The 27967-nt window shown below is 39.6% G+C and overlaps 3 protein-coding genes across 4 annotated transcripts in view; 1 reads left to right on the forward strand and 2 right to left on the reverse strand.

The window, feature by feature from the left end:
- rab11fip4b (RAB11 family interacting protein 4 (class II) b) overlaps positions 1-684 on the reverse strand; it is a 58048-nt gene extending 57364 nt beyond the window's left edge. For both annotated transcript variants that reach the window (XM_069697296.1, XM_069697295.1), the window contains exon 1: positions 493-684. In XM_069697296.1, coding sequence (XP_069553397.1) covers positions 493-645 — 153 coding nt within the window. In that variant the 5' untranslated portion in view covers positions 646-684. The remainder of the gene's footprint in view (positions 1-492) is intronic.
- A 2173-nt stretch (positions 685-2857) lies between these two features.
- On the forward strand, positions 2858-8619 carry LOC138620269 (uncharacterized). The gene is made up of 11 exons (XM_069697318.1): positions 2858-2962; positions 3281-3429; positions 3523-3685; positions 4322-4702; positions 5062-5343; positions 5434-5457; positions 5682-5774; positions 5888-5918; positions 6267-6316; positions 6486-6520; positions 8323-8619. The coding sequence occupies exons 1-11, from the start codon at positions 2893-2895 to the stop codon at positions 8404-8406; spliced, it is 1362 nt and encodes a 453-aa protein (XP_069553419.1). The 5' UTR covers positions 2858-2892; the 3' UTR covers positions 8407-8619.
- A 5623-nt stretch (positions 8620-14242) lies between these two features.
- Positions 14243-26885, reverse strand: misp3 (MISP family member 3). Its single transcript, XM_069697292.1, has 4 exons — positions 26251-26885; positions 19716-22255; positions 16843-16916; positions 14243-15437 (listed from the first exon to the last, which is right to left on the reverse strand). The coding sequence occupies exons 2-4, from the start codon at positions 22192-22194 to the stop codon at positions 15342-15344; spliced, it is 2649 nt and encodes an 882-aa protein (XP_069553393.1). The 5' UTR covers positions 22195-22255; positions 26251-26885; the 3' UTR covers positions 14243-15341.
- Positions 26886-27967: the final 1082 nt, after the last annotated feature.

Here is a 27967-nt window from a genome sequence, read left to right on the forward strand (position 1 = left end):
TGTGTGTGTGATATCTGTCTAACAGACAATTCTTGACCTGCAACTAGAGTGCTTAGAAAGATGTCAAATTAAAAACGAAGAGTATATTCCTAAAGTTACTTTGCTTCTACAGCAAAGCACAAGTCCTGTTTGACGACTAACTTTCAGGTCAGAGAGTTTGAGGATCATCAGGCTGTTCTGTAGCTGCACTATTACACACACACACACCGTTACCGTAGCTGGCTAAATTGCTGTGGAACAAAAACTTCCCTCTGTTTGGCTCCGACCGACATGGAAAATATTAATTAAGAACCTCAGCTGTGGCCACGGGTCCAACTGAGCTCTTCCCAATTAGCCTCCTGTGCTAAAAAAAAAAAAAATTTTTTAGTTATAGTTCTTCGGTGTTGTATAGCACCTTACTTCACTTTTACATTTAACAAATTTATCCTAAACAGCAACAACAACAACAACAAAAACTGCACTTTCCCTCATTTCCACCACGCATGTTCTCACCTGTTCCTTCTGTCCAAACTGAGTTCCCAGCTGTTCGAGGCGTTCGAGGCGGATAAAACCGTCCGAGTCCTCGTCACAGACGTCAAACACCTCCTTCAGTTTCCTCACAAACGTCAGCAAATGAACCGGCTCAGGGCTGAAGTCTTCATCCATTACTTTGACTGCTTTACCCCGACGACCACACTCTCTGCACCATGTTTGTTTGGAAAGCTGCTCGAGCCGTGCGCGCGTGTGGTACAAGAGTTTGCGCATGCATGGATGGCTGCTGCACGCGAGAGGAGGAGTGATGCTGGTGGACAGACGGTCCCAAGACAGAGAGCTTTCGGGGTACACTTCTCCTTTTCTTTGGACTCAGCTTGTCAGTTTGATGAACAAGACCTCAAGAAAAATCATTAGGAGAAATTCCATCATGAAAAAGAGCAGTTTTTAACAATTGTTTAAACCTGGTTTTGTTGGTTTTGAAATAAGTATGAATCCTGAAATACAGATGTTTCATTTTACTACTGTCTCACCTGACCTCTCCATACAGAGGCCAAAAGGCTCTAAAAGAAAACATGTTAGGCAGGTCACCCCTCAGGGATCTGATGACAACGTTTTCTCATTATTACCTCTGACTTTACTGTCAATGAAATTAGTAGACCACATTTTCATTGTGTTGAATTAATAATGAGACGCGACTTTTTCTGGATTAACGGGATCAAGTTTGTAGTTGATGAAACAGTTTATAAATATCTTGTTCCATCTAACAATTACCTACGTTTTGGTTACAATTAGCAAATTCCTCTTTTCTTCCATCAACAGATGTGGCTTTTACAACCTTTATTACACTTTTACAATTTTTTTTTTTTTTTTGCAGATTCTAAAACTGATTTTTCAGGCCAATTTTCTTAGAAAGCATGTCCCTTATGTTTTGAGGAGATGCAGATCACCCCCTAAAATGAATAATAGTTATTCAAGCTCGTTCTACTCTGTATTTAATCTTAGGTTTACAGAAGGGTGTTCCATATTGTATCGTTCATGATACTATCATTATTATTTCTAATTTGATCAAAAATAAATGATATTGTGATGAAAGCATTATTCAGACTTGTTGAAATAAGGACATCATACTATGCAGCAATGGTATGACTTTATGAATGATATCAACCTGAACACTGCAACCCATCATACCAAAACATATAATACACGTGACAGTCCACTAAAGGACAGCGTGTCAGTGTCACGGTTTTGAGTCACCTTCAGGCATGGACAACCAGATGGTTAAGGTTAGGCACCAAAACTACTTGGTTATTAAAAGGATTTCTTTAAAGAAATTTAAATGACCTTCTTTTGGATTTGAACCCTTGATTATTTACGATTTAATCCCTCCAACCGACATGTCTGCATGACCATGATGTAGGCCTACGTCTACTTTTTTCACCGAAGCGAGTCAAAGCACCACACTGACACGGTATCCTTCAGCGGACTGGCAGTTGTATTACATGCTTTGATGTAATACTGGGCTGCACTCTCAGTAAAAAAAAAAAAACGTGTTTAACAACTAAAGAGCTGATTGCGGTTTTGTTTGTTTTCACTGAATATTTGAAGAAAACTTTCTTTGCCGAAATTGAAAGCTATAACACATTTTATTGAAAATGAATGTTTTAAAATTAACAATATACTTTTATTTTAATTTTATTGAGAATATCAATATCGCAGAAACACCCTGTCATACCGTAGACTTGGATAATGGACGAACTGGGAGCAAACAAGACCAGGAGGTCAGGGGTTACAGCTGGGCAGGAGAGAAAGTACGGGGACATCTGGTGGACAGATGGAAAATGACAGGATGAAATTCATAGGAACTCTGGCAGCAACTGTGAAACTGTCACAAGGACCTGCTTAACTCAAAATAGTTGAAAACAAACAGTATCAGATTAGTATTTATTTCTATTCGATCACAGAGAACTAAATCCTCATGATCAACCTTTTCTCTGATGTTGAGTTGAAGCTCAACTTAAATTTTGTAAACAATTTAATTGAGATGGATTATTAAGCACAAGCACACCTGTCACATCTTCATAACATCAAATGACATGGTTGGTAATATTTCCATTAATGTTCTGACACAGATTTGTGTGTGTGTGTGTGTGTGTGTGTGTGTGTGTGTGTGTGTGTGTGTGTGTGTGTGTGGTTTAGAGCGATGCAGGCCAGATATTTATTCCCATCTTGCCACATATCCAGCCAGTGCAGTCCAAAAAAGGAAGTGTGTTTACAGGTTTGACTTCCCCCACTGCTTCATCTTCAAAAGGATGTCATATGAATAAAGAAAACAGAGTTAGAGGAAGAGCGAGAGAGCGAGAGCAGCAGATGTTTGTAGGTGTTTTCCTTACCACAGCCAGTCTCCTTCTGGTGTCGAGGATGCAGGTTGTCAGCGGTGGACGATCACCCTGGATATACACTCTGATATTGGCTTCACTACAACTTTGGGGTAAGACCGTTTTTTTGTCATAATTTCTTTTGTTTTAACTAACATAAAAAAATCTTTACAGTATATTTCTGGCAGGAAAAAATATATTCATTTTCAAAGAATTTGTTTTGTAAAAGTGCAATTGTCCTAAAATTGTAAATCATTACCACAGAAAATTTTCTTTTTCAGCTGTAAACACAGCTTGGTACAAAGCGAGCGTCACCACATAGTGTTGACAGCACATCTGATGATCAACTGGCATGTTGCTCAATTGCGGAAGGAATTTGTGAAACTCAACTGATTCCTTCTGCATGTTTTATCTTTGTCTTTATTTCCTAGGAAGACTTTCAGCTTCCACTTCCTCTCCCAGTCTTCCAGGACCTGCCTTGGAGATCTATTTGAAGTCAAAGGACTCAGTGGTCCTGGTCTGTCGAGCCTCTAAAGGTCACCGTGGGCTTCTGTTCATGTTGTACCGGTTCAGAGAGAAGGTAACTTTTGTTTTAAGATGTGAGTATATTTTCTGGAGTGTCTTGGGCGACTGCTGTGATTTTATTCCTTCTTTGTTTTTTCATTTCATTGAGGTGGACTCTCAGGACCTGCAGTCTGATGCTGAGGAAGTTCAGTTCACTGTCAGCATGAAAGAATGGGATTCAGGCCAACGTGAACTTTACTGCTGTCTGTACAAGAACCAAGAAGGCCGATACAGTGCATTCAGTCCCTATTTGCAACTGGAGCACCTAAAAGGTTTGTAAGTTTTCAATATTGCATTTAAGAAACGCTGCATGTGATGCACTAAAAATCAAATTCTTTGATTTGATTCTAACAAAACAGATGAACATGTATCTGCCTGCTTGTATTTCAATTAAACAGTCTTCATGGCTTTGTTGAAAAAAATATATCACAATCAATTTATTATTAATGAAAAAGGGAAGAATCTACATAACAGTGGTTCAGTATGGGGATGAGCCAGATGTCATCTAAGATGCTGCTTTACAATTTATGTGTTCAATCTGCACCCAGCAGTGATCCTACATGTGGTATAAAATAATAAACACTCCCATCCGGTCTTCGGCAACCCCCAAAACACTCTGCTGTATGCAGGTGCTCTCTGTGGTCTCTTATTGTCCTCCGCTCTGTGGGTGTGTATAGAGGTAGTTACATCCTGCACTTCATATAGAAACCATACACCCACCCACACACAAAAAACACCAAACACAATGTGTACTGGCTTCTACGGTTGACGGTTATAAAGGGAAGTCTGGTTAGCACATTGGCAAACCAAGGTTGACAGTATTACTGTCTATTTTACCTGTGTTGTAAGCAAAATAATGATATTTTCAGATAATTGTTTTACTCTTAATCTCTCTTTCTGTTCTTTAGAAGCTGACCCTACTTGTAGCATTCCCTTTCTCCACCCTCCAGTCTTGTCTGTGCAGCCTTCAGGCGGGGTGAAACGTGGGGACACACTGTCCTTCAGCTGCACAGTCCCCACTCATCCACGCCAGTCCAGGTCCAAGTCCCAGTCCAACAAAAGAGTGACCTTCCTTTTGCTGAGGACTGAAGAGCAAGCAGGGCTGACATCTGTTATCTTGCAGCCTCAGCCCAGTCAGATATCAAACCCTAAACCACAGCCAGGGGTCTTCACTGTGGGGCCAGTGAGGGGAGGAGAGGAGGGCAACTACACCTGCCTCTACCAGATCACCAAAAAAATAGGATTGGTTAATTCAACTGTCAGCAATGTGGTTGAAGTCACAATTACAGGTGAGTTTTTGCTCAACAGACAACAACTTTTCTTCATTAACATTTACCTTATTAACCTCTCTTAAGTCTTACGATTTTAACCTTTTTTTGTTGTTTAATTTTGGTGCATGTATTTGGATTAAACCACAAATCATTTCACCTGAGACAAAAAATATTCCAGTTAAATAATTACTAAACATATGAATAACATTGCCAAAAAAGGAGACCGTTAATAAACAAAATATACAATAAATGTTTTGCATTTTTTTGCTTAAATTTTTAATTAATTAGAGAATTTGTTCCAGATTTGTTTCTGTCCAATGATTAATCTATTATTTTTTAATGCAAGTAATGTTTGCCCTGATTTTATGTGCTCCCAGAAAGGCTGCCAGTTCCAACCCTTGTTCTCCAACAGCAGACAGATGTGGGGCATTTTCTTTGCACGGGGTCTCCTGCATACCCCGGTGCTGTGTTCTCCCTCTACCTGGCTGATAATAATGTTCCTGTGATCACTCACCGTGCAAAAATGATCCACCATCAAGCCACCTTCCCAGTTCCTGTCCAGGACACTTCAGTGGCTTTGTACCAGTGCCAGTACAAAGTGCTACTTGCGAGGAAATGGAGCTACTCCGAACGAAGCATCCCTTTAGCTGTAACCAGAGGTACAGATTTGCAATCCCTGTGTGTGGGTGATTTGGCTTCAGTGTAATTTTAAAGTAAATATGACAGTTTCTTACTTTTTCAACCTTCAGGAATTTCACCACCATCGTCACCTGGTAGGTCTACAAGCATGCCATTATTTCATAACTGCTACTTCTGGACTTGCTGCCAAATAAAAAAAAGTAGCAGCTGTCAGAGCTTCAAGGCAATTCATAACTAAACAATTTAAATAGGTGCTACCCTGAATTGTGCTCCAGTAACCAGGAATAAAAGTCTTATATCTCCCAATCCTTTTTGTATCTGATAATAATAGCCAGTGTGATGTCTGCAAATTTGTCAGGTGTGGACTGGCCTCTTGTACTGGGCTCCTTCTCTGCCGTGGTACTGTTCCTCTGTTCGTTGGCACTTATTGTCATAGTGGCACGCAGGAAAGGTATTTCACACCACATTCTCCACTGTCTCACTGATACTTTTATGCTGCCACGATTGTCTTCCTATTTGAAACAGATTGTTTTCTCTCACTCTCCTCTTTTCACTTCTTTACAGTGAAAGCAGCAGCAGAAGAGAAGAAGAAAAGGTTGTTTTTTTTTCTTTTCGTTTTTAGTCACTGAACTGAATTTATAATTTTGTCTTCACCAAGCACCATGTAAGCAGATATTTCTTTCAAGAGGGAAGCGTAATCCTAGTTTCATTAAGTGGCATTAAAATAAGCAGTTTAGAATTTTGCATGGTTTTTGATCCAATATGATATATAGTATTAAATGTATAATGTGCTCATAGAGATACAAAATAGCTTTTTATTAATCCTACTCTCACAATTTAGAGGTTATAGATCTGATTTTCAAATACCTTAGTACATACAATGCATTATTGGATTACAGTGTTGAGCTCATAACACTAAATATGGTTGTGTTGTCTGTTTTAGGAAGGAAGCACAGTTCTGGGTTCAAGTTCATGCTACAGACCACATTGTTGGTGAGAATTTCTCTACAGACTTCCTCATCTCAATTTCTTGCAAATTTTTCACTTCTCAGTTCATCTTATTTCTTTCAGGAAAAAACAGTCCATTAATGAAGAGATAAACTGAAACAACTACTGGTATTTGATTTTGTGCCTACTTGTTTGTTTGTTTGTTTGTTTTCAGAGCTTACACTTGGGCCCACAAGCTTCACTTCTCAGGTAAATAATAACTATTGATTGGATCTCTAGTTAATGAGAAAAAAAAATTCTCAAGGTGATTTATCAAACAAAATTACATTTGAAACAGCCTTCCTTCATACTTTCCTGTCTGTCTCAGGTTTATGAATTCAAAGGAAGGTTAGCTCGCTTTTTGTTGAAAAAGACCAAAACCAGAACATGTGTCATATTTTCTGACCCCGAGGATCTTAGGCTTAAGCCCCCAGCTTAAAAAATGATGACATAAATGTTAATATATAGTTTATTCCTTTAAAAACAAAAACAAGGGAGGCCTGGATAATATTCTTGCAAGTGTTACTAAAACGGGAGTAGATAGTATATTTGTTGGAAACTGCTGATTATCACAAACTTGGTATTTTGAGTTGTTTACATTAGGAGGACTTTGTATTGATTGACTTACAATTTACTGTAGTGCCCATGTTCATCACAATAAGGGAATCAGGCTTCAGATACACAGATCATACTTGTTAGCAGGGTCAATTTATTTCTGATTTTGGTCTTTTGATTGGGTTTGTTGACAAGAAGAAAAATGTTGAATATCACCAGACTTATCCTTTAAGCATGTTAGACTCTGCAGTAGCAAAACTTCATGGGAGTATTCATTGTGACACAGATAAGAGGTAGAACATGAGCCGCTCTATAACATTAGTTTGCCTCTTTCTTTTGGAATTTCTGGCATTTCTGTGGCCTCTACGTCTCTGTTGTAAACTCACTAAACAACAGTAAACATCCCTGAACCCTTTGCTATAAACAAAAACAAATATATGCATACTTAGGCACACATACTTAGGCACACACATATACGTGTACATGCATATATATCACTGCCAATCAACAAACAACCCCCCTTCATAACACACTGACAACTCAAACCCACACATACAGTATTCCTCATTAGTACTGTTGTGCAGCTTTTGAGCGTGCTTCTCATTAGTTGTAATCACTTTCATTAATGAGCTTGATGAAGGGCTCTCATTAGATTAAAGGCTCTCTCCAGGCTCTGTCTTTCTCACTCTGTTCACTGTAAGCAGACATCTCATAAAGGACAGATCGCTGCCATCACCAGCTGATAAAAAAAAAAAAGGTAACCTGCTGTCATTAAAGCGTTAATGTGTCTCTATTAGCAAACTGGAGTGTCCCAGTCTTACCTTCAACTTAAAGAGCAATAATTTCATCAGGATCAAGGCTATGTTTTTGTTGATTATGCCTCCTTTTATTATGTTCTGTTGACTTTATTGATGCAAAGCAGCTTCATACACGAGTCTGGGTAGTGAAGGTGGAGAGGAAAAGACAGAATTACAGAACTGCAATTATTGTTAAAGAACAGTATCTATGGACTGATTGGCAGGAGGATAGCAAGCAGAGAGACCTGATGAGTTTTGGTAACATCAAAATTTGTGAATGAGAACTTTGACGTGGGAAAAAAGAAGTGACAAAAGAAGAAAAAGGACAAGATATGAGAGACAAAATATTCCTTGTTGAACTTTTAACAAAACATTGATTTTTTAAGACTAAAAACTGATTTTCTTTCTGCACAATGATGATGGTGAAATCTTTGGGATGTCATACTGGGAGCGATGGAGGTGATACTAGGCAATGAAATACCGAAGATATGTGCTGTAGTTGTGTTTACCCTGACAACCAGATTGTTGGCAAGTTTTTGTCAGGAAACATGAAAACATATTTAGCAGTGAAAGCAGTGGTAGAATATGAAACATGACACAGGAAGCGACATCAGGCTCAGATCTTTAATAGGTTGTCTCTGTGTGTTTGTTTATGTGCAGGTGTGTGCCAGCGGGGACACTGAGACAGCCTTCAGATCACATGTCTGGAACCCTCTCTCCACATTTACAACCCCGAGCCATTAGAAATGTTTCTTTCCTCTCCCTCCTTCTCTCCATGTGTATACACTTTATCATAGTTTATCAATGTAGCATCAGTTGGAGTTACACAGCAGAACAGGAAAGGCCACATCCTGTGTTCCTATTTCATGTGTAATTTGACAGGATATGTTTGCTTTATCTCACTTGTAACTGATCCAATGAATCCAAATACATACAGATTTTTATTTTTAAATCACATATGTATGTGCAGAGTGTATTTTTTTTTCTATTATTTAAGCTTCAAAGTTTATTCATGATGTTGAAGAAAAAAAAAAGCAGTCGACAAAACAATCTCGTGTTTTAATCTCAGTGTTTTTTACTGTTTAAAAGCTGCTCTGGAGCTTTCGATTATATTACAAGGTCTTCTTCAGCAGGTTGAGTTTGCCCAGATGTCATTGCTTTAACCACAAAAAAAAATGGGCCAGAGATGAAATTGTTTTGACGAATAACTCACATATTCAGTCACTTTGGCTAATGTTATAATTTATTTAATAGTACAAATTTCAGATTTGCAGTATATGCCAGCATCGTATCTAATATGTAAAAAGTTATACTGCACTTAGAGTTTTAAACATTTTCTCACAGTAAAAATATTTATATTAATAAAGTTTATTTATCAAGCACATACTATCAAAACCAAGACTATAAAGTGATTTACAAGGAAAATACAAAACTGCACAGAAAAATGTATATAAACATAAAAGCAGGGAATTAACTATAAATATGCAGCTCATCAGTTCAACACAATAGATTTGTATTACATATGCACACAGACCAGCCTTCATACTGTCAGCTGAGCAGGAGGAAGAACCCAAACCCATGACTCAGACATGAGGATTTAAAGCAACAAAAGAACTTTACTTACTGTGTGGGAAAAAAAAAAGTCCAGGCAAAATGAAAAAACACAAGAACACAAAGCCCACCACAAAACAAAGATACACAGGGGACCTCGATGGAGTGAGAGACACAGGGAACAACCTGAACTTAAAACAAGCACACAGACCAAAACCATGACACATACAAACACACATTAATACACCTGTTCAAACAAATTGCACCCGTTAAATAGGGTTCATTTTAAAAGGTCTTTCAATTAAAAAAAAAAAAAAGTTTTCAAAACAGATTACTAATTTTGCACCTCTGATTTCTCAGCAAAACATGGTCCTCTTTATACTTGACAGTAAACCTGTTCCAGCGTGAGAACTTCAGACTGCTGGTTTAAATGGGCAAAGTAATTAAAAAACATAATTTGGACTCGGGTCAGGATATTATGATGTGTCACACAAACTGGCTTCATACTCACGTACCTGTATTATGATTGTGAGGGAAAACGAAGAAAAAAACAGACTCTTAAACTGACTGGCTGTAGTTTTACAAAATAGTCTGCAGAGGGCGCTGTTTATGAACAAAATCAATGGCACAAAGACATTGCTGAACAACATAAAGATGATCATTTATCAAGCTGATGTCAAGCAGATCCTGTATTCAGAGTAACATTGTGACCTTGACAAGAATTAAGCAAAGCAGTATCTGTTGTTCATCTTTTGCCATGTGATAATTGGACAAGCACCAACACTTAAGATGTTGAGTGTGAGCCCTCATCTGAGAGTGAGTGCGTTGAGACTTCAGTGCTGTGTAAAAGTAAGAAAGTGAAACGACTCAAGAGGAAGACACATCTCCCACCTGTTTATATGGTTTTTATGGTGGACAATAACTCAACAGAGAGTGCTGTCATTTCACTTCAGGAAGCAGCAGAAAGTCAACGCTGCATTAGCACTGAGTTTTATTACATTTACTGGCCTCTACAGCAGCACAGAGCTGCTGATCAGAGGCTGGTATAGACACAGGGAATGTATTTATTCACCTCTTGTTCATACACACAGGGAAACACACATGAGGTGTGAGGATAGAGCGCAATGTAAGGGCTGCAAAGTCTGCTTGATTTGTCCCAGTCATATTTATGTGTGAGTCATAGTTTACTCTTCCTGTGTGGTCACATCAAACACATGCATTCACAGTGGAAATATTCAACTCCAGATAAAAGCATTAGGCATAAATCTCTTTGAGACAAAATAATAAGAGGCCTCAGCCTATGGGAGTTCAACATATTGATGAACTCAAGTGGCACCTTAATATGCAACCACATGAATTAGTTGCACGTGACACTGAATTATGAGTCACATTGATATCAAATGACATTCGTCAACTGGATATTCAGGATAATTGCCCTTTTAATGTCACCCCATGCTGTGTCTCCAATGTATTAGCAAGAAGAGTGTATGCAGAGACTGAACATGACAGTGCGTGCTGAAATCGAACACAGTTGAATGATGTTGGCATTTCATCTTCACCCTGAAAGTTCTGGCAGCTGTTTCAGTTTCATATTTTAATGTGATATAATGCGCTTAATTAATTTAGTAAATCAGGACTTAAACTAGCGTTTAAGCAGAGTAGCAACACATATTGAGCATTCAGCGCAGATTATGGCAAAACAATATGCTGTTACTTCTACCATATTCTGTCTACTTCAGGCACATTTGCTCAAGGCCTTTTGATTGTCAACTGATCACTCTTATCTGTCAGTGGTTTCATGGGAACATTCAGAAATGCAACTTCCTTTAATAATTTACAGAATATTACAAGGGCGAAAGCGAATGATTTACTGAGTGTAACGTTGTTCAGGTAAATATACATAAAAATTTGAGCAACAGACTTAGGAGTTTTTTTTAACCTGCTGCATACTAAGAATAGGAAAACATTTAGCGTCACAAAACAAATCCTATCTCACAGCTGTCAAGTTTAAATGTAAAGTTGGAAAAGATCATCAACTTTTGACCAGATATTTGCTAACCAAGGACCGCGTGCTGCATCCTTCACTTTAATTTAAAACATGAAAATTGCATTTCTGTTACAAATTGCATGGGAACGCTCTTGCCAATGTCTCCAAATTTGATCAATACAGAAAGATAGCTATCAGATACAGCTAACATACATGGCTGAGCAGCTGGTATGCATCTTGCAAAAACATTAAATATTTGATACTGGGAACAGGATCGACTATAAAATTCTCACTGTAAATATTATGTGATTCACTGATCCACAAAGTCATATGGAAAGGGGGGCAGGAGGATGGTGAGGGTGGGGGTAAATGGTGGCAGAGCAGAAAGTAATATTATGGTTTATAGGTTGTGAGAGGGGTGAAATAGATGCCTTAACTTTCTCTATTCTCAATGTTCTCTATACTATCCATGTTTTTGTTTTTTTACTTTGGTCTGTGTACAAGATACCAAACACTGACTTTCTGAGCAAATCCCCAAAATATGTCTTCAACCATCTTCATACTTTTGTTTAAATTTTTTTAAAAGATGATCACAAAAAATAAAGTATGTGACATTAATGAGTGAAACATCTATAAGGACTATCTACTGCTACACAGAAGCAATCCACTGCGACAGTATCTCAATTTTAAAATGCAATATAAATTATTTATTAATTAAAATTCTTATTTTAGAACAACTCAGAAAATGCTAGTTGGTAGCCTTATTTCTTTTTGTCACACAAATCAGTTCAACATTTTTCTAGAAAGTATTATAATTAGATTTAATTATAATAGTGATTTAGAGCAGATTCTCTCCCAGTCAAAGTTTTGTCATTTGTTTCATGAAACAAGATTTATCAGAGTTCAGGAATTTATGGTAATGAATAGAGACGTGTTTGGACTGAGCAAGTGTTAAATAAGTCCACTCCTCCTCTGCATTAAATGAAATACAGACTGAATAAAATCTGCAAGGTTAATGTGACTCAGCTCTACCATTTCATCCCCTCCTCTCGCAAACATCAGAACAACAGAACACACCCACCAATCATACGTTACACAAAAGGCCCACATGGGGAGAAATCAGAATAATAATATCTAAATACTTTCTGTTGTCTGTTGACAGTAGACACACACATATGAAACATAGAGACTAAGGGACTGAGTATATAGCATCAAACACATACACTATTAAAGTGGCCACATGAGTTATGATCCCAAAACCGGATATGAAACTGATTCATTGGCACATATAAGGTCATGTTTTCCATGACAACAACCACAAAGTTCACGTGATATGGCTTGAGACAGCAATGGAGGAAGTATGCAGGTCCATTCCTCAATACCACAATAAAAAAATACTCAGTCCTTCTTTTCAAAAGTTTACTTTAAGGTAGTAGCTGGTCTAGGCAACGTTTTAAATCTGTTATACACTGCTGGGTAGTTTGATTTACAACAACTGATTGTATTTTACAAGGTGATCCTATGTTTTTTTCATGAAAAATTGTCATAAAAAACAAATCAGTGTTGTTCAATAACTCAAGCTGTCAAATAGATTCTAATTGGAAACAGAAGCAGTGTTCAATCAACTTCTAATAAATCAATTAATTACGTCCAAGTTCAACCTATTGAATCTTTGAGCCAAATTCAACATCAGTTAAAGTTTTCAGTGATAAATACATCATTAAGCATTTCTTTTTTGTTTTGTTTCTACCGTTTCGTTCAGAGAATTTCTTTTTTTTTAAGTAACTCAGTTCTTTTCAGGAAACCTCTTAGAAAATTATTGGGCAATTATGGTCCAACATTTCTCAGTAAAATGTAGAAAAGGAGAAGAATAAGGATAAAATGTCAGTATGTACATATTCCTTCAAATTTGACTGAAGTGCAGTACTTAAGTGAAAGCACTTGGTACATTTCAACACACACACACACACACACACACACACACACACACACACACACACACACACACACACACACACCCTCATTTCAGCGCATGCATACATTTCATTCATACACCTATGATAAGCTAAAAATAAAGACTACACAGAGATACCTACAGTGTGTCCATGCCCTCCACAACCTTAATGCTTTTGTTCTCTTGACAAAGAAGTATTACATGAGCATTAATCTAAACACAGACAAAGTGCTGCTTCAACGAATCCATGCTAGCAGGACTTTGGAAGATAGTGATAATGAAATATCATGGAAATGAGTGTGGAACTGAGCAGGTGATAGACCAGTGCATAGGCTTATTATTGAGTCAACAAAGCCTGGATGGGTGCCATGTGTGATGGCGCGACCATAAAATAAATAAAATATCTTTGAAGGCATTTTTCTGAGCTAACAAAACAGAAACTATGTTTTAAAATTCTTCTTCTGTTGAACTTTCATCTTTTAGGAGTTTTTCTTCGCTCAAGACTAGACTTTTGTTGATGTGCCACTAAGCTTGGCAACGTGGCTAATGAGAAATGAAGCGTATTAAAAGTTTTAAGCACTTAAATTGCTGCGGCTCCACTATAATAATGTACCGGCAATGTCACTGGGCTGCGACCAGTCAGAATGAGGCGATGAATTATTCACAGGAGATTGGGAGGTCACTAAAGCATGATCTCATCTCATCTACACCTACAGAAAGGTCTACCACGGGGTTTATGCTGCTTAATACTAGCAAAGATCTTTCAAACCTGTATCCATGGTGACACATTTGTCTTTGAGCCCTAACAGCGAGACCCAAATGAAGACCTAGAACATAAAACAGATAACTATTTACATGGTATAAGTGCAAACAGGCCAAGCCTTAATGAAGGCAGGGTATCCGTAAAGAGAATCTGAAGCAACATGCCTCTTTTGTAGATTTAAACCCACCTTAACTCACTAAAATCAAACTCGGTGTGATTCAGTCAGCAAGTTATAACACTGAATGTGATATTATGTCCCACCTCAGCCTGGTTATAAAAAAGAGAAATGAATAAAGGAGACAACCTTATTTTGTTTATCAAGTTTCATTCCAAAATACAATACTTATTTCATCATTTGAAAAAAGTCTTACAACAGAGCAGCCTTTGTGTTATTATGTGGCGTCACTCGGCTCCAAAATCCAGATAAACTTATTAAGAAGGTGCTTTATTGCCCGACATGTAATCCAGCTTTCAGTACTAATTCATGAATGAATAACCGGAACAACAAGGGGAAGCAGATATTCTTGGATTAAAACTAGTGCAATGACTCAGCTCAGTGGTGTACAGTCTGTACACTGAGTTACTGGTTTATTAACTTCTCGATAATGTGATCAAATACTATCCCCCTGTAGGAAATTATCTTGGTGGCACTGGCCATTTTGAGGTGTTAATTTAGCATTTTGCAACATTGTGTCTCTTCACGCACATACAAAAAATTGCTGATATAATAACTAGTTCATCGTACAGTCAAATACAAACTCTCCATTTACTATGGCCTCTACAAAGGCCACCAAGTTCAATGAACAACTTCCTGACAGTGTCAATAAAAACTTAAAAGACTAAACTACACAAAGATAGTTTATTGCATTGCTGTTGTATCTGATTGCATTAGATTATACAGTTGTATTAAATGAATAACTCAGTGTAAAACATCACCTCACACTTAAAACTGGTGATTCTTTTTCAAGCTTTTTTCATCAATAAGCAGGTTATTATTCGAATTATGAATTAGTTCATTATGGTTTGAGAGTCTTGTTCTTACAAAATCAACCATTTTTCTTTTCTCCAGCGCAGTATTATTATTTTTTTTATTTGCATTTTTACTTTCATTAGTCTCAGAGTTTTCAAGCACCAGAAGCAGGCCAAGTGCTTATCTCCTAATAGGGGGCCCAGCTTTTCCTTTTTCTCTTCTCTTGGCTGAAGGACTCTTCAGGCTTTTCAGTGCACCACCAATCATTTCCCTTGCTCTCTATCCTCCTGACCCCCTTTCTAGCCTCAATCCCTGACCTCTTTCTCACTTCACGTTCTCTCGCTTTTCCTCCTCTTCACCACTGTTCCCTCTTTCCTTACACTGCTCTCCTTATTGCTTTCATTTCAGCCCTCCCCTTCAGAAACTAAAGGTCTCTGTAAACCTTCTTTTCATCTCAGTCATCTTCCATGTCGCTTCCATTAATCAGGCCTGACTCCCAGCGCTGCACCAAAGGGGTCTTCGGTCTGGGGGTCCGGGGACTCTGGAGGGCCTGAGTGAAAAGGGATAGCAGGAGTAAGTGGTGATTGTAAGGTAAAAGAGTAGGAAGGTCGTGACATTCATGGCATTGTGTTGCGTGATAAAACTGCTCATTTTACAGTGTATTGTGACCATTCAACCATGGCGCTGATCCAGCATCTCAAGGCCACCGTTTGCCTCATGCAGTGCGACACATCTCCTTCGAATACAGTTGATCAGGTTGTGGTGAGAATAGAAGAAGAAAAATAAAGACAGAGAATAGAGAGTAGATGTGTGGAAGCAGGAGACGAAACCAAAAAGCCAAATCAAGAAAAAAAAGAAGGAGGATTTTACTCTTTGGATTACCATCATTAGCTCTGTAAGTCAAAGGGAGGTTCATGCAACTGTGATGCAAAACCATATTTTGCCATGACTAAGTCAACAACTGAGGCCAATTTCTCCTGCCATCCTTGGTTTATTCCTGATCTGTAATCAGGAACCAAGTCTGCACATAAAGCATATGATAAACCAGTAGAGAGAGAAAGAGAAGGAGGGGCGTGAAATAAGGAGAGGAAAGAGAGCAAAACGTTGCTAATGCTGATGTCAAACTGAACTGTGCAGCTAAAACCAAGTATACCTATGCCAAACTGATTTAGACAGATAAAACCACAGAGCAGCACTCAGCTTTAATCAGAGATACACAGTTTCAAAGAGATGCAAGAGCCACAAGGAAGGTAATGGAAATCAGTGGGATTGCCAATTGACTTTCTTCTTTCTCTGCTATTGACTGCACACACACACACACACACACACACACACACACACACACACACACACACACACACACACACACACACACACACACACACACACACACACACACACACACACACACACACACACACACACACACACACACACACACACACACTCCCACACACCCACCCACACACACAAACCCACTCCACAGACTCCCTCTTTTCCTCTTTCCCAGTCTCAGGGCTGTTTGCCTTCTTCTCTTATCTATGAAGATAAGCGCCTTACTGTGTGTTCAGTATGTTATCAGATATTTGTGTCCTATATTCGGTGCAAAAGAGATGCTGACATCCTCCCAAGGGGCTCTTTTTATTGGACCCAGTGTTCATATTCATGCTTCTGAGAGGCTGGTTGAACACCCCCAAAATGGCATTGCAATTCATATATGAACTCGTAGATAACAAAGCTTTGTGATTGAGGATCCTGATATCCTCTTAGTAGCACCTGTGGGAGACTTGGGGAGCTGATTTGACTATATTTCCATGTCCTACATCAAGTGTACAAGATGGATGTGTTGATTTTTTAAGTAGAAAATACTTCAGAAACTTGAGCAAGCCGTAGTGTAAACAAAACTGAGCAATCTAAGCCCAATTGCAATAGGACGATTGGCAACACTGACACACCTCTGGTCGGTTAATCTTCTCCTCTTCAGCCTGGGCTGGAGGCCACACACACGACTTGCCGACGGACTGCCGGGCTGCAAGAGACAGAAGCAATTAGCGTCAGGACGAACGGAAAAAGCAATGAGGCAAAGATGTTCCTGTGTTTTTTGTTGGCGAACTGCACTGTGAGCAATGAATTAAATTAAGAGTGAACATTGTGAAGCAGCAGAGAGAAATGAGAAGAAACAGAGAGGACTGCAGAGGGAAAGAAATTTGTTTGAACACCATCGTGGTGAGATAGAAACCAAAAGTGTGTGTGTGTGTATAAAATGTGTATAAAGCGGTACACGATTGCTCCTATCGCAACACTGAGTCGCGGTCATACAAGTGCCGTAGTCAAGCACCCTGGTCACTTTGTGTTACTTATTGTTAAACCGACATTCTCATTCATTCATTCTTATACAGTCACAAACACAACGGCGACAACCCTTCATGCAAACAAAATACACACAAACACATTTTCGGACATACTGTACAGCAGTGTTTGCCAACCTTTACTGTCTGACATAACACAGTTCTGCGTCATAAGCGCAAGTGCCTCTTTAAAACCACCCATCATGGTCCAAATCTCAGAATTTGAACTGATTAAAAAATGGATGCTATTTAACACCAATGTTAAAAAAAATTATGTTAAAATAAGTATTTCATGTTAATCAGTTGTCAACTCAAGATTCCTACATTTTATTTATTTCAACTGAATAACTTGCTATTTCAGAAGGTTTTCCAGAAATTTTAAAGGTTCATTGTGCACAATTTAAGAGGAATTTTTTTTGGCAGAAATGGAATCTAATATTTACAATTATGTTTGTTAACGAGTGTTGTGTTAGCTTAAAATGAGCCCTTCAAAGGGAGCGGGTCCTTTTCCACGGAGTGCACCATCTTGCACCATCATGTTTCTATAGCAGCCCAAAAGAACGAACAAAACATTGACTTTAGAGGGGTCTCCATATCTTTTGCGGGTTTTGTGTCCACCATTGTCACTCTTGGATGGGTATAAGGCGAGTGGTGTTCAGTTGGTTGCAAATTGCAACCCCACCACTATATACCACTAAATCTTGCACACTGCTACAGAATACTTTTTGTAAACCCATTTATCAGTAACTTAATTTGACCATGTATATAATACTTACAGCTAGCCATTTCAGAAGGCTATTCATTATTTTTTAGATATCTATTTCATAATTCAGACCTTATGTTTGACTATTGCAAATGTATCCATAACATCTGTATCATAGCTGTATTAATTTACACCAGGGGCCTCCCAGCTTTTTTTCCCCTGAGAGGTACTTTGACAAAATGAAAGTGTCCAAGAACTACTCATGTTTAGCAACATTTATTCACATAGCTGAGCTCCACCCAAACCAGCTGAATAGGCTTTTTGTATGTGAAGAATAACCATTTGATACTCAACACACATTTTGTATCACAACAGCTTAAATTTAACAGCATGAGCATACTTTTATCTGTATACATTTCTTCATGTTTTTGATGGGGGGTGGAGGGTTCTGTTTCTACAATCACATAAATGTTCCCTAAATGAATACCACAGTACACACAAATAAAGCATTCTGATAGTAGAAACCTGCAAATCTCTGTCCTGTGATCTCGGTTTGTCTCACTCAGGGTGGAGGTCAACCTCTGCTGCACCGACCAGTGTGGAGCAGACACAGGTGAATCGCGTTGATAATGTCATTCTCTGGAACTGGTTAAAAAATAAATAAATGAAAAATGCTGAAATTGATTGCCAAATATAATTGGGCAGCCATCAATATACCTGGGAAACCTGCCCAAGACTGTGTGGGAAGCACTTCATATTGTTTGAACCTTCCGCAATCTACTCAGAACCGGGTCATGAGCCACTGGTAGTTTGTGAGCTACGGGTTGGAGATCTCTGATTTAAACTGTTGAGCTAAATATCAAGGCTATTTTCAACATAACCATTTATCATTTATCCAATACTCTTATCTAACTATTTAACCCACTTATCCATTAATTTACAGCTGTCTACATAAAGGTGATAAGACTTTTCCTGTTAGCTTCCAAACAAGTTTTCACACTCTTTCAATGGCGACATGTTAAAATTTTACAATTAATTCATTATGCGAGTTTCATCGAATCACAGAGCAACTCTTTTCAGACTCCAGAATATTTATAAATACTGCTGGCCTGCACAGGTGTCCCCTCGGAGACAAGTACCCCTGGATGAGAATCACTGCTGTATAACACAGGCACACAGTGGCTGCAAAGTTAAAATTGTGGAGACGTTGATAATCACCACCTGAGCAGGTGGTATAGGCACCATTGTGAAACACACGCAAACTGTCTCTAACCTAACTCGTCATCACATTAAGAACTAAAAACAAGCTGCATGGCCTTTTTGCAAGTTGAATTTAGACTTCATCCCAAAATCTTATGGCGCACTCCGTTCTTGCTGACACAACATTGGTGAGATATGACACAGGATTTACCTTTGCCTCAGCCTTAGCAATTAATGTGACAAACTAGAAGCAACATTTATTGTGGAGTCACAGAATTTTATTTTGTTGTGGGCCAATTTATGGTCTCTGGTTCAAAATTATTGCTCGTAACAGCAAACACCAGTTTCCAAAGCTGTTTTAAGGTTTTCCACTGACCATGAGAAAAAGGAAATAATGTGCTCACTGGGCTGTTTCAGTTTTTTTTTTTATCATCTCGCCACACATATAAAAACTACATTCATACCCATACACAAGGCTCCACACAAACACATTGTCTGTGTGAGCTTGTGGGCATGAGCAGAATCAATTACACGCACACCCACACACCAACGGGCCAACACTCAGAGCTGCACTAACCTGCTGAAGGTCCAGTTCCTTCCCTGGATGACGGCCCATGTCTGTCAGGAATAGTCAGTCCATTCAGTGGAGAAGACAACATGAGACTTTTTCCTCCCATGCTGATTTGCCTCCCTCCTTCTTCTCCTCCTTTTGTACCTCCACTGCCCCCATACAGGCTGATCCTCTGCTTGCGGAGCTCCTTCTCCCTCTCTTGGGCCTCCTGGATATCCTGCTTCACTTTAACTAAATTAGTTGAGGAGCGGAGCTTGAAAAAGGGGTTCTCCTTGGGTTCTTCCTCCTCCTCCGCAACCTGATCTCTCTCCATCAGCCCCATATGTCCTCCAGTCCTGGATGATGAGATGTAAGGATTTCCATAGTTAACAGCAGTTAGGGCCTTCGCTTCTGGTTTGATATTGTAGAGCCTCTGTGCTGGGACACTCAGGTTATTTTCAAGGATGATGACCTGACAACTTGTTCCCTCAGAGAAGCCCGGTCCTCGGGGTCTGAAGTCAGTTGAATCCCATCCTTTGGTAAAGTTTGGGTTCTGTGCGGAGTACAGCAGGTCTAAACTGTTTCTCCTCTTCACATATGAGCTTTCTATAGTGGATGACTGTGATGACATTTCCTCCCTTTTCTCCAGAGTTGAAATATCAATGGCAGAGGACCAGAATGGGGTCATAATTGTGGTTGAGATTGTGATCGGTGAGTCAGTGGGTGTCTGAAAGGCCTCGAAAAGCTCTTTCTTCTCTCTTATTTGTCGGACCGTGCCTTTGTCATAAAAACCTGGAACCTTCCCAAGCTTAACCAGATCCTCCTCCCTCTGGACCTCCTCATGGATCTCATGCTGCATCTTTTTGCCAGCAAACTCCCTGTCTTTCTCTTGATAGTTCTCAGACTTTGCAGGTAGCGACTGGCAAAGGATGTTTTTTCTTAGAGGTATGTCAACATACTCTGGAGACGTGGGTGGATTCGGAAGCCCTCTGGACCTTCTCAGGCTTTGTTCACGCTGTATAGCTCGTCGGATCTCCTTCTCAATGGGCGTCTCTTTGGAGTCAGCTGCTGGAGTGCCTGTAGAGATGGTGGTGGTGCCTTCAAAAGTGCTGGATGGTGAGAAGTCTGCTGATACTCCGCTGTCACTCTGGCTGTCATCACAAGAGTCATTCTCCATCCTGCCGTGTTTCAGTGACACACCACTGCTACGTTTCTCTGACCGAAACTCTTGTATTTGGACTGTTTGTGAATTTCTCAACAGTCCACTGCCGTGTTGCTGCCCTGTTGGCTTCTTCCTTCCAAGTCCGCCTTCTTTCTGCCCTTTATCTCTACCTGTTTGTTCGTCTACTCCCTCTGTCCTTTCACCCTCCCTGCTGAGCCTTTCTCTCACAGCTACAACACAACCAGAGTCTTGACAAGCTGCCACACCCTGATTGGACGGCTCCATGGCAACGGACGACAAAGGTGGAGCTCTCTCGCGAAACACCTGTTGTGCAGCTTCTTGGTTTGCTCCTCTGGGGGTAAGTTCACATTGGCTTTGTGGCAAGAGCTCCTCCTGCTGTTTGGCTGAGGGATCTGCATGGAGGGCTGAGTATGGGTCTGGAGTAGTCGCATCTGAGACACTGGGAGAAGGTTGGAGAGGGTTGCTGCTGATATCTAGTGTACTCCATTGCTGCTGACAAGACATAATATCAATGCTAATGTCCACTTCTTCCTCACTTTCATCAGCAAAAGGAGGAGAGCTCACCCTATTTTCATCATCTGGGCTGTCAGAGGCAGAATGGTAAACAGGCTGTGAGGTATTATTTTCAGTTTTACTGGTATTAATTGCATGTGGTAAGAAGTTCAGTTGTGTAACATTTTCATCTGCTGTCATATTATCTCCCATCATTTCCTCCAACGATGTATCTATCTCCTGATCAACTGGCACTATGAGCTGATGTGTCTCTGACCATTCCTGACTGTTCTGGCTATCAAGAGAGGTCAGATTTTTTGTAGGGTCTGAGATGACCTCAACATCACTGATCCAATCTGCCACCTCGGCCTCTATGATGGAAAAGCCCTCCCTCTCACAGTATTCATCTGTTGACAGGTCACAGGGGGACAAGGGAGTTGGGAAAACGTCCTCACATTGATCAACAAACTCTTCAGGTTCCTCTTGAGTCTCTAATGCTCTTGATACTTTTTTGGGAAGTTGCTCTAATTCTGTCACAACCTCTTGTGTCTCCCCAGGGTTGCACTGACTAATTCTTGTAGACTCCTGATTTTCCATTTTGGTTTCATCATTGTTTATTGATACTGTCTGGTTCTCGTGCAAAGTTTTGATTTCAGGCTCCAGGACGTCTATGTCCTCCTCAGGTTCTGCCTTGGGTGCCTTTTTGTCTTGCAGAGGGGAATCGAGGCTTGTGGTTGCACCCTCTTCACCCTGCACCCAGGCCTCATCGACCCATTCGACAAGTAAGTTGACAGGACCCTGTTCCTGCTGGGCCATAGGCTGCATTGCCATGGTGACTGTAGATGTAAGAGAGTTCGGAGCAGTCAGGTTGTTTGGCCTGCAGCCAGTCAGTCTGAGTGAAAGCAGAGGAATGCAGAGGTTAAAGAGGAGCAGCAGGGCGATTAACAGAGTTGAAAAACAAACATGGCATCCCATTTTATTTACTGTTATTTCAGTGCATGTCGAATGACGTCCTCAAATTACCAAGGGCATGAATCATCATCTTGTATTCACCGTGACATTTATTGTGGAATAGTTTCGAAATGCTAAGTGCAATGCTGACATGTTTTCATTTGGATTCTCATTCCTCATTCAGTCTGTTTTGCAGGGCAAGAGCAAGTAGAAAGGAACACACATTTTTTTTTAAAATGGGAAAAATGTTAAAAATACGCAAAAAAGGTTTTCATGTCTGTCTCGACAACTACCATTTGCATAACAGGATTTTGTGTTTCTTTTAAGGTGAAGATGTCAACTTCTGTTTCCCTAATAGCCACTACATGCTGCAAAAATGTTTTTTAATACAAATAACTTTGATCAGAATCATTCAGATGCCAGTGGAAGAAACTTGAAAAAAATTAATGGAGAAAGTTGATAAGTGTAGATGTGCAACAATTGATAATAATGGAACATTAAGATCTCCCTTTTGTGCACCGGAAGTTTTATGACCATTTTCCTATGTTAATCCTGCTCCTGCTCTGAATCTTGGTGGATGAATGAGATTACAAAGCTGTGCAGGATAATCATCTGCTCATTTACCAACAATGAGGGACTTTGGACCAGAGTGTTCAGTAGCGCTCTGCATCATAACCACCAATTAAGTGGATATCTCTTGGAGGCAGGAAGTTTATAACACTGTGCTTGGCTGTGGCTGTAAGGTTGCAACCACTCCATGTGCAACGTATAAAGTTTTCTGCTGAGTACACCTTTCTGTAATCAGCTTACAGGCTGGGGAATGGCTCAGTGTAACACAGACACACACACAATCTGAAATAATAATAGGATTGTCTACAGGGTATACTGACTAAAGGGGAGTCCAGCTTCTGCAATATTTCTTCTTTTATACACACACTTTTCTATTTCAGACTTGACCTGTTTCAATATCATTGCCCTTCCATCACCTCTCTTACACACACACACACACACAAACACGTTGGTCTTTACATCTTTGTGGGGACACCTACAGATATAATACATTCTCTCTACCTTAACCATCACAAGTAACTGCCCAACCACTGCGCTGATTTACCCTAACTATTAATCTTAACCATAACATTCTCAGGCCGAACCCTAAACTCAACCAGGACCCCCTGAAATAACATTTTGCCTCAAGTTTGGATTTTGGCCATCGCCATCTTGCGAGTTCAGAGCGGTTTGGAGCCAGAAGTGACCATATTTGGACGAGCTTGGGAGGAGTGAGCGGTGGATCTGAAATGAGCTAATTTGGAACCTTAGGACACAACGCCCCACTCATCTATTGCAGAAACCTGACAGCATCACAGGCTTGTCAAACAGACACACCCCTAAAACAGGGGGCTTTTTATAGTCTAATATCTAATTAATGATGGGATTATTTTCAGATGGACTGCCAAAATACTAATAAGAAGGGGTGACTTTGGCTGACGACACTATAATAGCCTGTGGAAAAAATTTATTGAATTTTATTTAATGAGAGAAGTTGAATGGGAGTCTGTGGAGACACTGATTTTTGGGGGCCAACCCCTATTGGCATTTGGTGATATTGCAGTTTTTAGCACTTCCACATTGAACTAATTTTTCAGACCTGGAGGCTTTTTTTATATACAGTCTATGATTTTGCCCCGTGAAATAACCCATAAGTTCTTCTGGTCCTGAGAGGGTTGATGTTTATATTGGTGAAGGTCCCAAAGAGACAACAAAAACACTATGTAATTGATGTACTGCTTTCCCCAGCCCCTTACCCTAACCTTAACCATCACAACTCAATGCTTAATATTAACCCTTACTCTAACCCTAACCTAAACCTTATTCTAACCTCAAAAAGCAGGCTCTACCCCTGGGGACCTCAATTTTGGCCCCCATAGTGACACATGTCCCCATTGGTTGGTTTGTATTCAGTTTTATTCCACACAAGGATATAGAAACATGTGTACAACCCCCCAACACACACACACACACACACACACACACACACACACACACACACACACACACACACACACACACACACACACACACACACACACACACACACACACACACACACACACACACACACACACACACACACACACACAACTTCTGTCCAGCCTGCATCCTGACAAACTCCCATTCCCACCCACGGTGATCTTTGCCAAGCCACTCTGCCTAGGCTGGACTCCAACACTGTGACTGATCATTAAGGGGAATGCAGACCACAGCATTGGAGATGACTAGCCTTTGATAAACTGGGACGGATGGACAAATAAGTCATGTGGAGACTATCAGGAGTGACAGCCTGACATGGCAGAATAATGGCAGAAGATGTAGTTACCAGAGCAGAACAATGTGACCTAATGTGGGTAAATAAGCATGAGAACTATGAGGTAACAGAGCTCTGACAGACACTGGTTTGGGGAACCACTCACCAGCTGCATACTGTGTTCACTGAGTGCTATATATGGGCTGTCATTGGTACAATAGTGCACTCCACCACCTGCCACTGTAGAAAAAGTTGTTTACTATCCCTAAAATAAAAAATCTGTGTCAGATAAAATGGATTGTTTCCTGCTCTATGTTTATATGATGAAATATTTGTGTTGTCATACACCAGCTCCCCATGCAGCTTATTAGTGCTCACACAGAATGCTTCATTCAGTGCCTATTATGAAATGTACCCTGGCTGATGTCAGACTGGCTGTTTTCTCACAAGGCACGAGCGGGAGAGGAGATGGGGGTTGAGGGTAGCTGGCATTCCCACACAGTTATTACTCTGTCCAAATGAGAAATAACTTCAGCTCAGTAACTGAGTTTATATGTACTGCATGCATCTTAACAGATCTCAGACAGAAAACAACTGACTATATATGTTGACCTGTGTAAACTATACTGGCCTTGTTATGCTATAGTTGACAAACATCCATGCAATTTAAAAAGGTAGCACACAGTAATATGCTGCTATGCTTACTGACCACGTTCTCCCCGTGACGTTTCTTTGAGAAATGGAGCATGAAACGGATTATTTTGTCCCAGTGAAAAGCCGATTGATCTAACCGTTTAAACTCTGCAGAAAATCTCTGCCTAAACCGTTTTATTCACCCACAACTTTAGACTGTGTTGAAAAAGCAAGTTTAGACAATTAATGCAATCATTTTGCAACGCAACAGCAGTGGAACAAACCACTCATTTATATCATTGATACCATCTGACTACTTTGAGTGTCAACTCTAACATGCCCTAATGAAGTATTTCCTTCATGCACATTTGCTTCAAGAAAATAATAGCATAATATCTTTTATAACATGTCGTTTTATTTTCTAAGATGAACAGAAAAAGTTGGCAGAATTTCACCAAGCTTACGCCAACTCTCTCATTTGGTTAAATATGAGGTTGCAAGAGATTGCGGCTTCAAACTTCATTACATAACAGGCTAATATTTTGCTCATTATCTACAAAGGGGCCTCACTTTATCAAACGAACAGCAAAACCATGATCGTCATTAAAAATACATCTGCGATGGGCCTTACAAATAAACTGGCCCTCCTTTTTGGGGTCAGATGTGTCCTAAGGTGGTTTTAGGATCCGAGGGCATTTGACAAAAAAAAAAAAAGCAAATTAATTTAAATAAATGCAACCACAATCATCCCTAATTAGAATTAGTTCTGTTGCTAAGTCATGGTTGCTGGCACAGTTCTTTACACATTTTGCAGTCATTTACTTTGATATACTTTAATAGTAAAAACATTTTTGCATAAGGAAAACTTGGTCACAAGGAGCTCAGCTGTTCAGAATCAGTAACTGTTTAACTGATTATAATTTATTCAGTGTATGATTAATGGAATGTCCAATTCAACAAAATCAAACCAGAACAGTAAAACATAGAGTTGCACATACCTGTTCACAAAATACTTTGAAGATGCCCTCCAAAAGGCTGATATAAATCTTTGAGAACACACACTTGTCCAAACTTGTTTCAGGTCAACACAAAAGGAATTTGTGTGCTCACTGCTCTAGTGCCTCACTGCCTGAATCCCCTCCCTCGTGCACACCAACACCCTCATTTGTGCATTCTTACATTTGCATATTGCGCACACAAGTTCACTAATACAAGGACCAGGATGGGCTTGTGTGCATGCACAAACACGTGTGCTTCAGGCTTAACCTACTGGTGTGGATTTGAAAATGTATAGTGATAATCCAATTAGTCAGTCACACATGTTAATTACTACACTCTACCAGTGAATGAAATAATGTGCTGCACACATAAGGGCTGATATGATGATATCACTTACATCTGAGAAAAAATTTGACTTTATAAAAATAATTATGCTTTCAATAAATGTACTCAGTTACAGTTCAATGGTTTATTTGCAGCACCTTAAAAATTTACCTTTTAAGTGGTCAAATTAAGACAATGTTTTCATGTCAAACTGACTCAAGTGTCAGTTTATGCAACAATATATATTCGGCTTTTGCTAATATCAGCTACAATTAGCCCCAGTTTTACTTGGGATAAGGTGTACTAAAACAGGCAACAACACCAGTGTGAGATCAAGAGACACTGTCCAAAAATGTCAGCGAGGAGTCAAAATCAAGTAAACAATAGAGGAGCAGGAGAAAACTCAGGCAAACGGTCATGACATTAGCAAACTTTACTCAGGAAACAATGAACAATAGCACTAAATTGAACTGATACGGAAGGTAGGGTGCAGGCAGACTACCCCTGCGTTCTGAATCGCATACTATTTCTTTTTACTTTTAGTATGGACTACAGATTCCCTTAAAAAGTATCTACTGTTGCATGTAGTATGTGTATAATTGGGAAATACTACTTCATCATAAAAATGCGTCTTGAACTTACTTTGTCATGTCTGTCGCGATCGGTTACGACAGATATAGTAAAAAGAAAATGTATGCGATTTGGAACAAGTAGGCTTCTTTTAATGCTTCTTCTTCTTCTCCTCCTTCTTCCATTTGCGGGCGGAGCATTAGCTCCACCAACTGTCTCTGCGGCTCAGTTGATGTGACGTCTCTTCCACTGCGCAAAGGATTGTGGGTCAGAATAGCTTGAGTAGCATGCTGGCCTGCATACTGCAAAATACAACTGGATATAGAAGGAAATCCTGACACTTTTGGCATCCTACGTTAACATATTAAGTATTGGGACATACTAAATCTTTTTTTTTGGCATACTAAATAGTATAATAGTGTGGATATTGGAATACAGGGTACAAGTGGTTAGATAATTGAACACAATGGTGGGAAAACACGAGGGCCGGAAGTAAAGAAACCTGAAACGAGAGATGCCAAGTAACAAAATAAAACAGGAAATGAACCAACTGGGGAAAAGATCAAAAAGACTAAGAGCAGGGATGATTCGTGACAGTATTGAGTTTAACAATGGTGCATTTTATTGATTATTTATTCAACTTTTCATTTCATTATTAAGAAATCATATAGTCTCACTTTTAACTGTTTTCCAATCTGCAAAACATTGTATAAATTACTGGACTTTAAATGCAAAATGTTAGAGCTTATATTACGGACAGTGTGGCCAAAAATAATTTAATTTCCACTAAGAATTAATAGGTAACAATTACCAGCATTAAGG

This window comes from Brachyistius frenatus, unplaced genomic scaffold (assembly GCF_029030835.1).
Source record: "Brachyistius frenatus isolate BFR_SWC_R1_liver_20210118 unplaced genomic scaffold, ASM2903083v1 Contig_23, whole genome shotgun sequence".
Taxonomy (NCBI): Eukaryota; Metazoa; Chordata; class Actinopteri; family Embiotocidae; genus Brachyistius; species Brachyistius frenatus.

Coding starts and splice junctions, on each gene's coding strand:
- LOC138620269 (XM_069697318.1), top strand. CDS start 2,893: ATGCAGGTTGTCAGCGGTGGACGATCACCCTGGATATACACTCTGATA. Junction 4,703..5,061: donor GGTTGAAGTCACAATTACAG/GTGAGTTTTTGC, acceptor ATGTGCTCCCAG/AAAGGCTGCCAGTTCCAACC. Junction 6,521..8,322: donor CCACAAGCTTCACTTCTCAG/GTAAATAATAAC, acceptor GTTTATGTGCAG/GTGTGTGCCAGCGGGGACAC.
- misp3 (XM_069697292.1), bottom strand. CDS start 22,194: ATGGCAATGCAGCCTATGGCCCAGCAGGAACAGGGTCCTGTCAACTTA. Junction 16,917..19,715: donor AGGAACTGGACCTTCAGCAG/GTTAGTGCAGCT, acceptor TGTCTCTTGCAG/CCCGGCAGTCCGTCGGCAAG. Junction 15,438..16,842: donor AGAAGATTAACCGACCAGAG/GTGTGTCAGTGT, acceptor CTTTTCACTCAG/GCCCTCCAGAGTCCCCGGAC.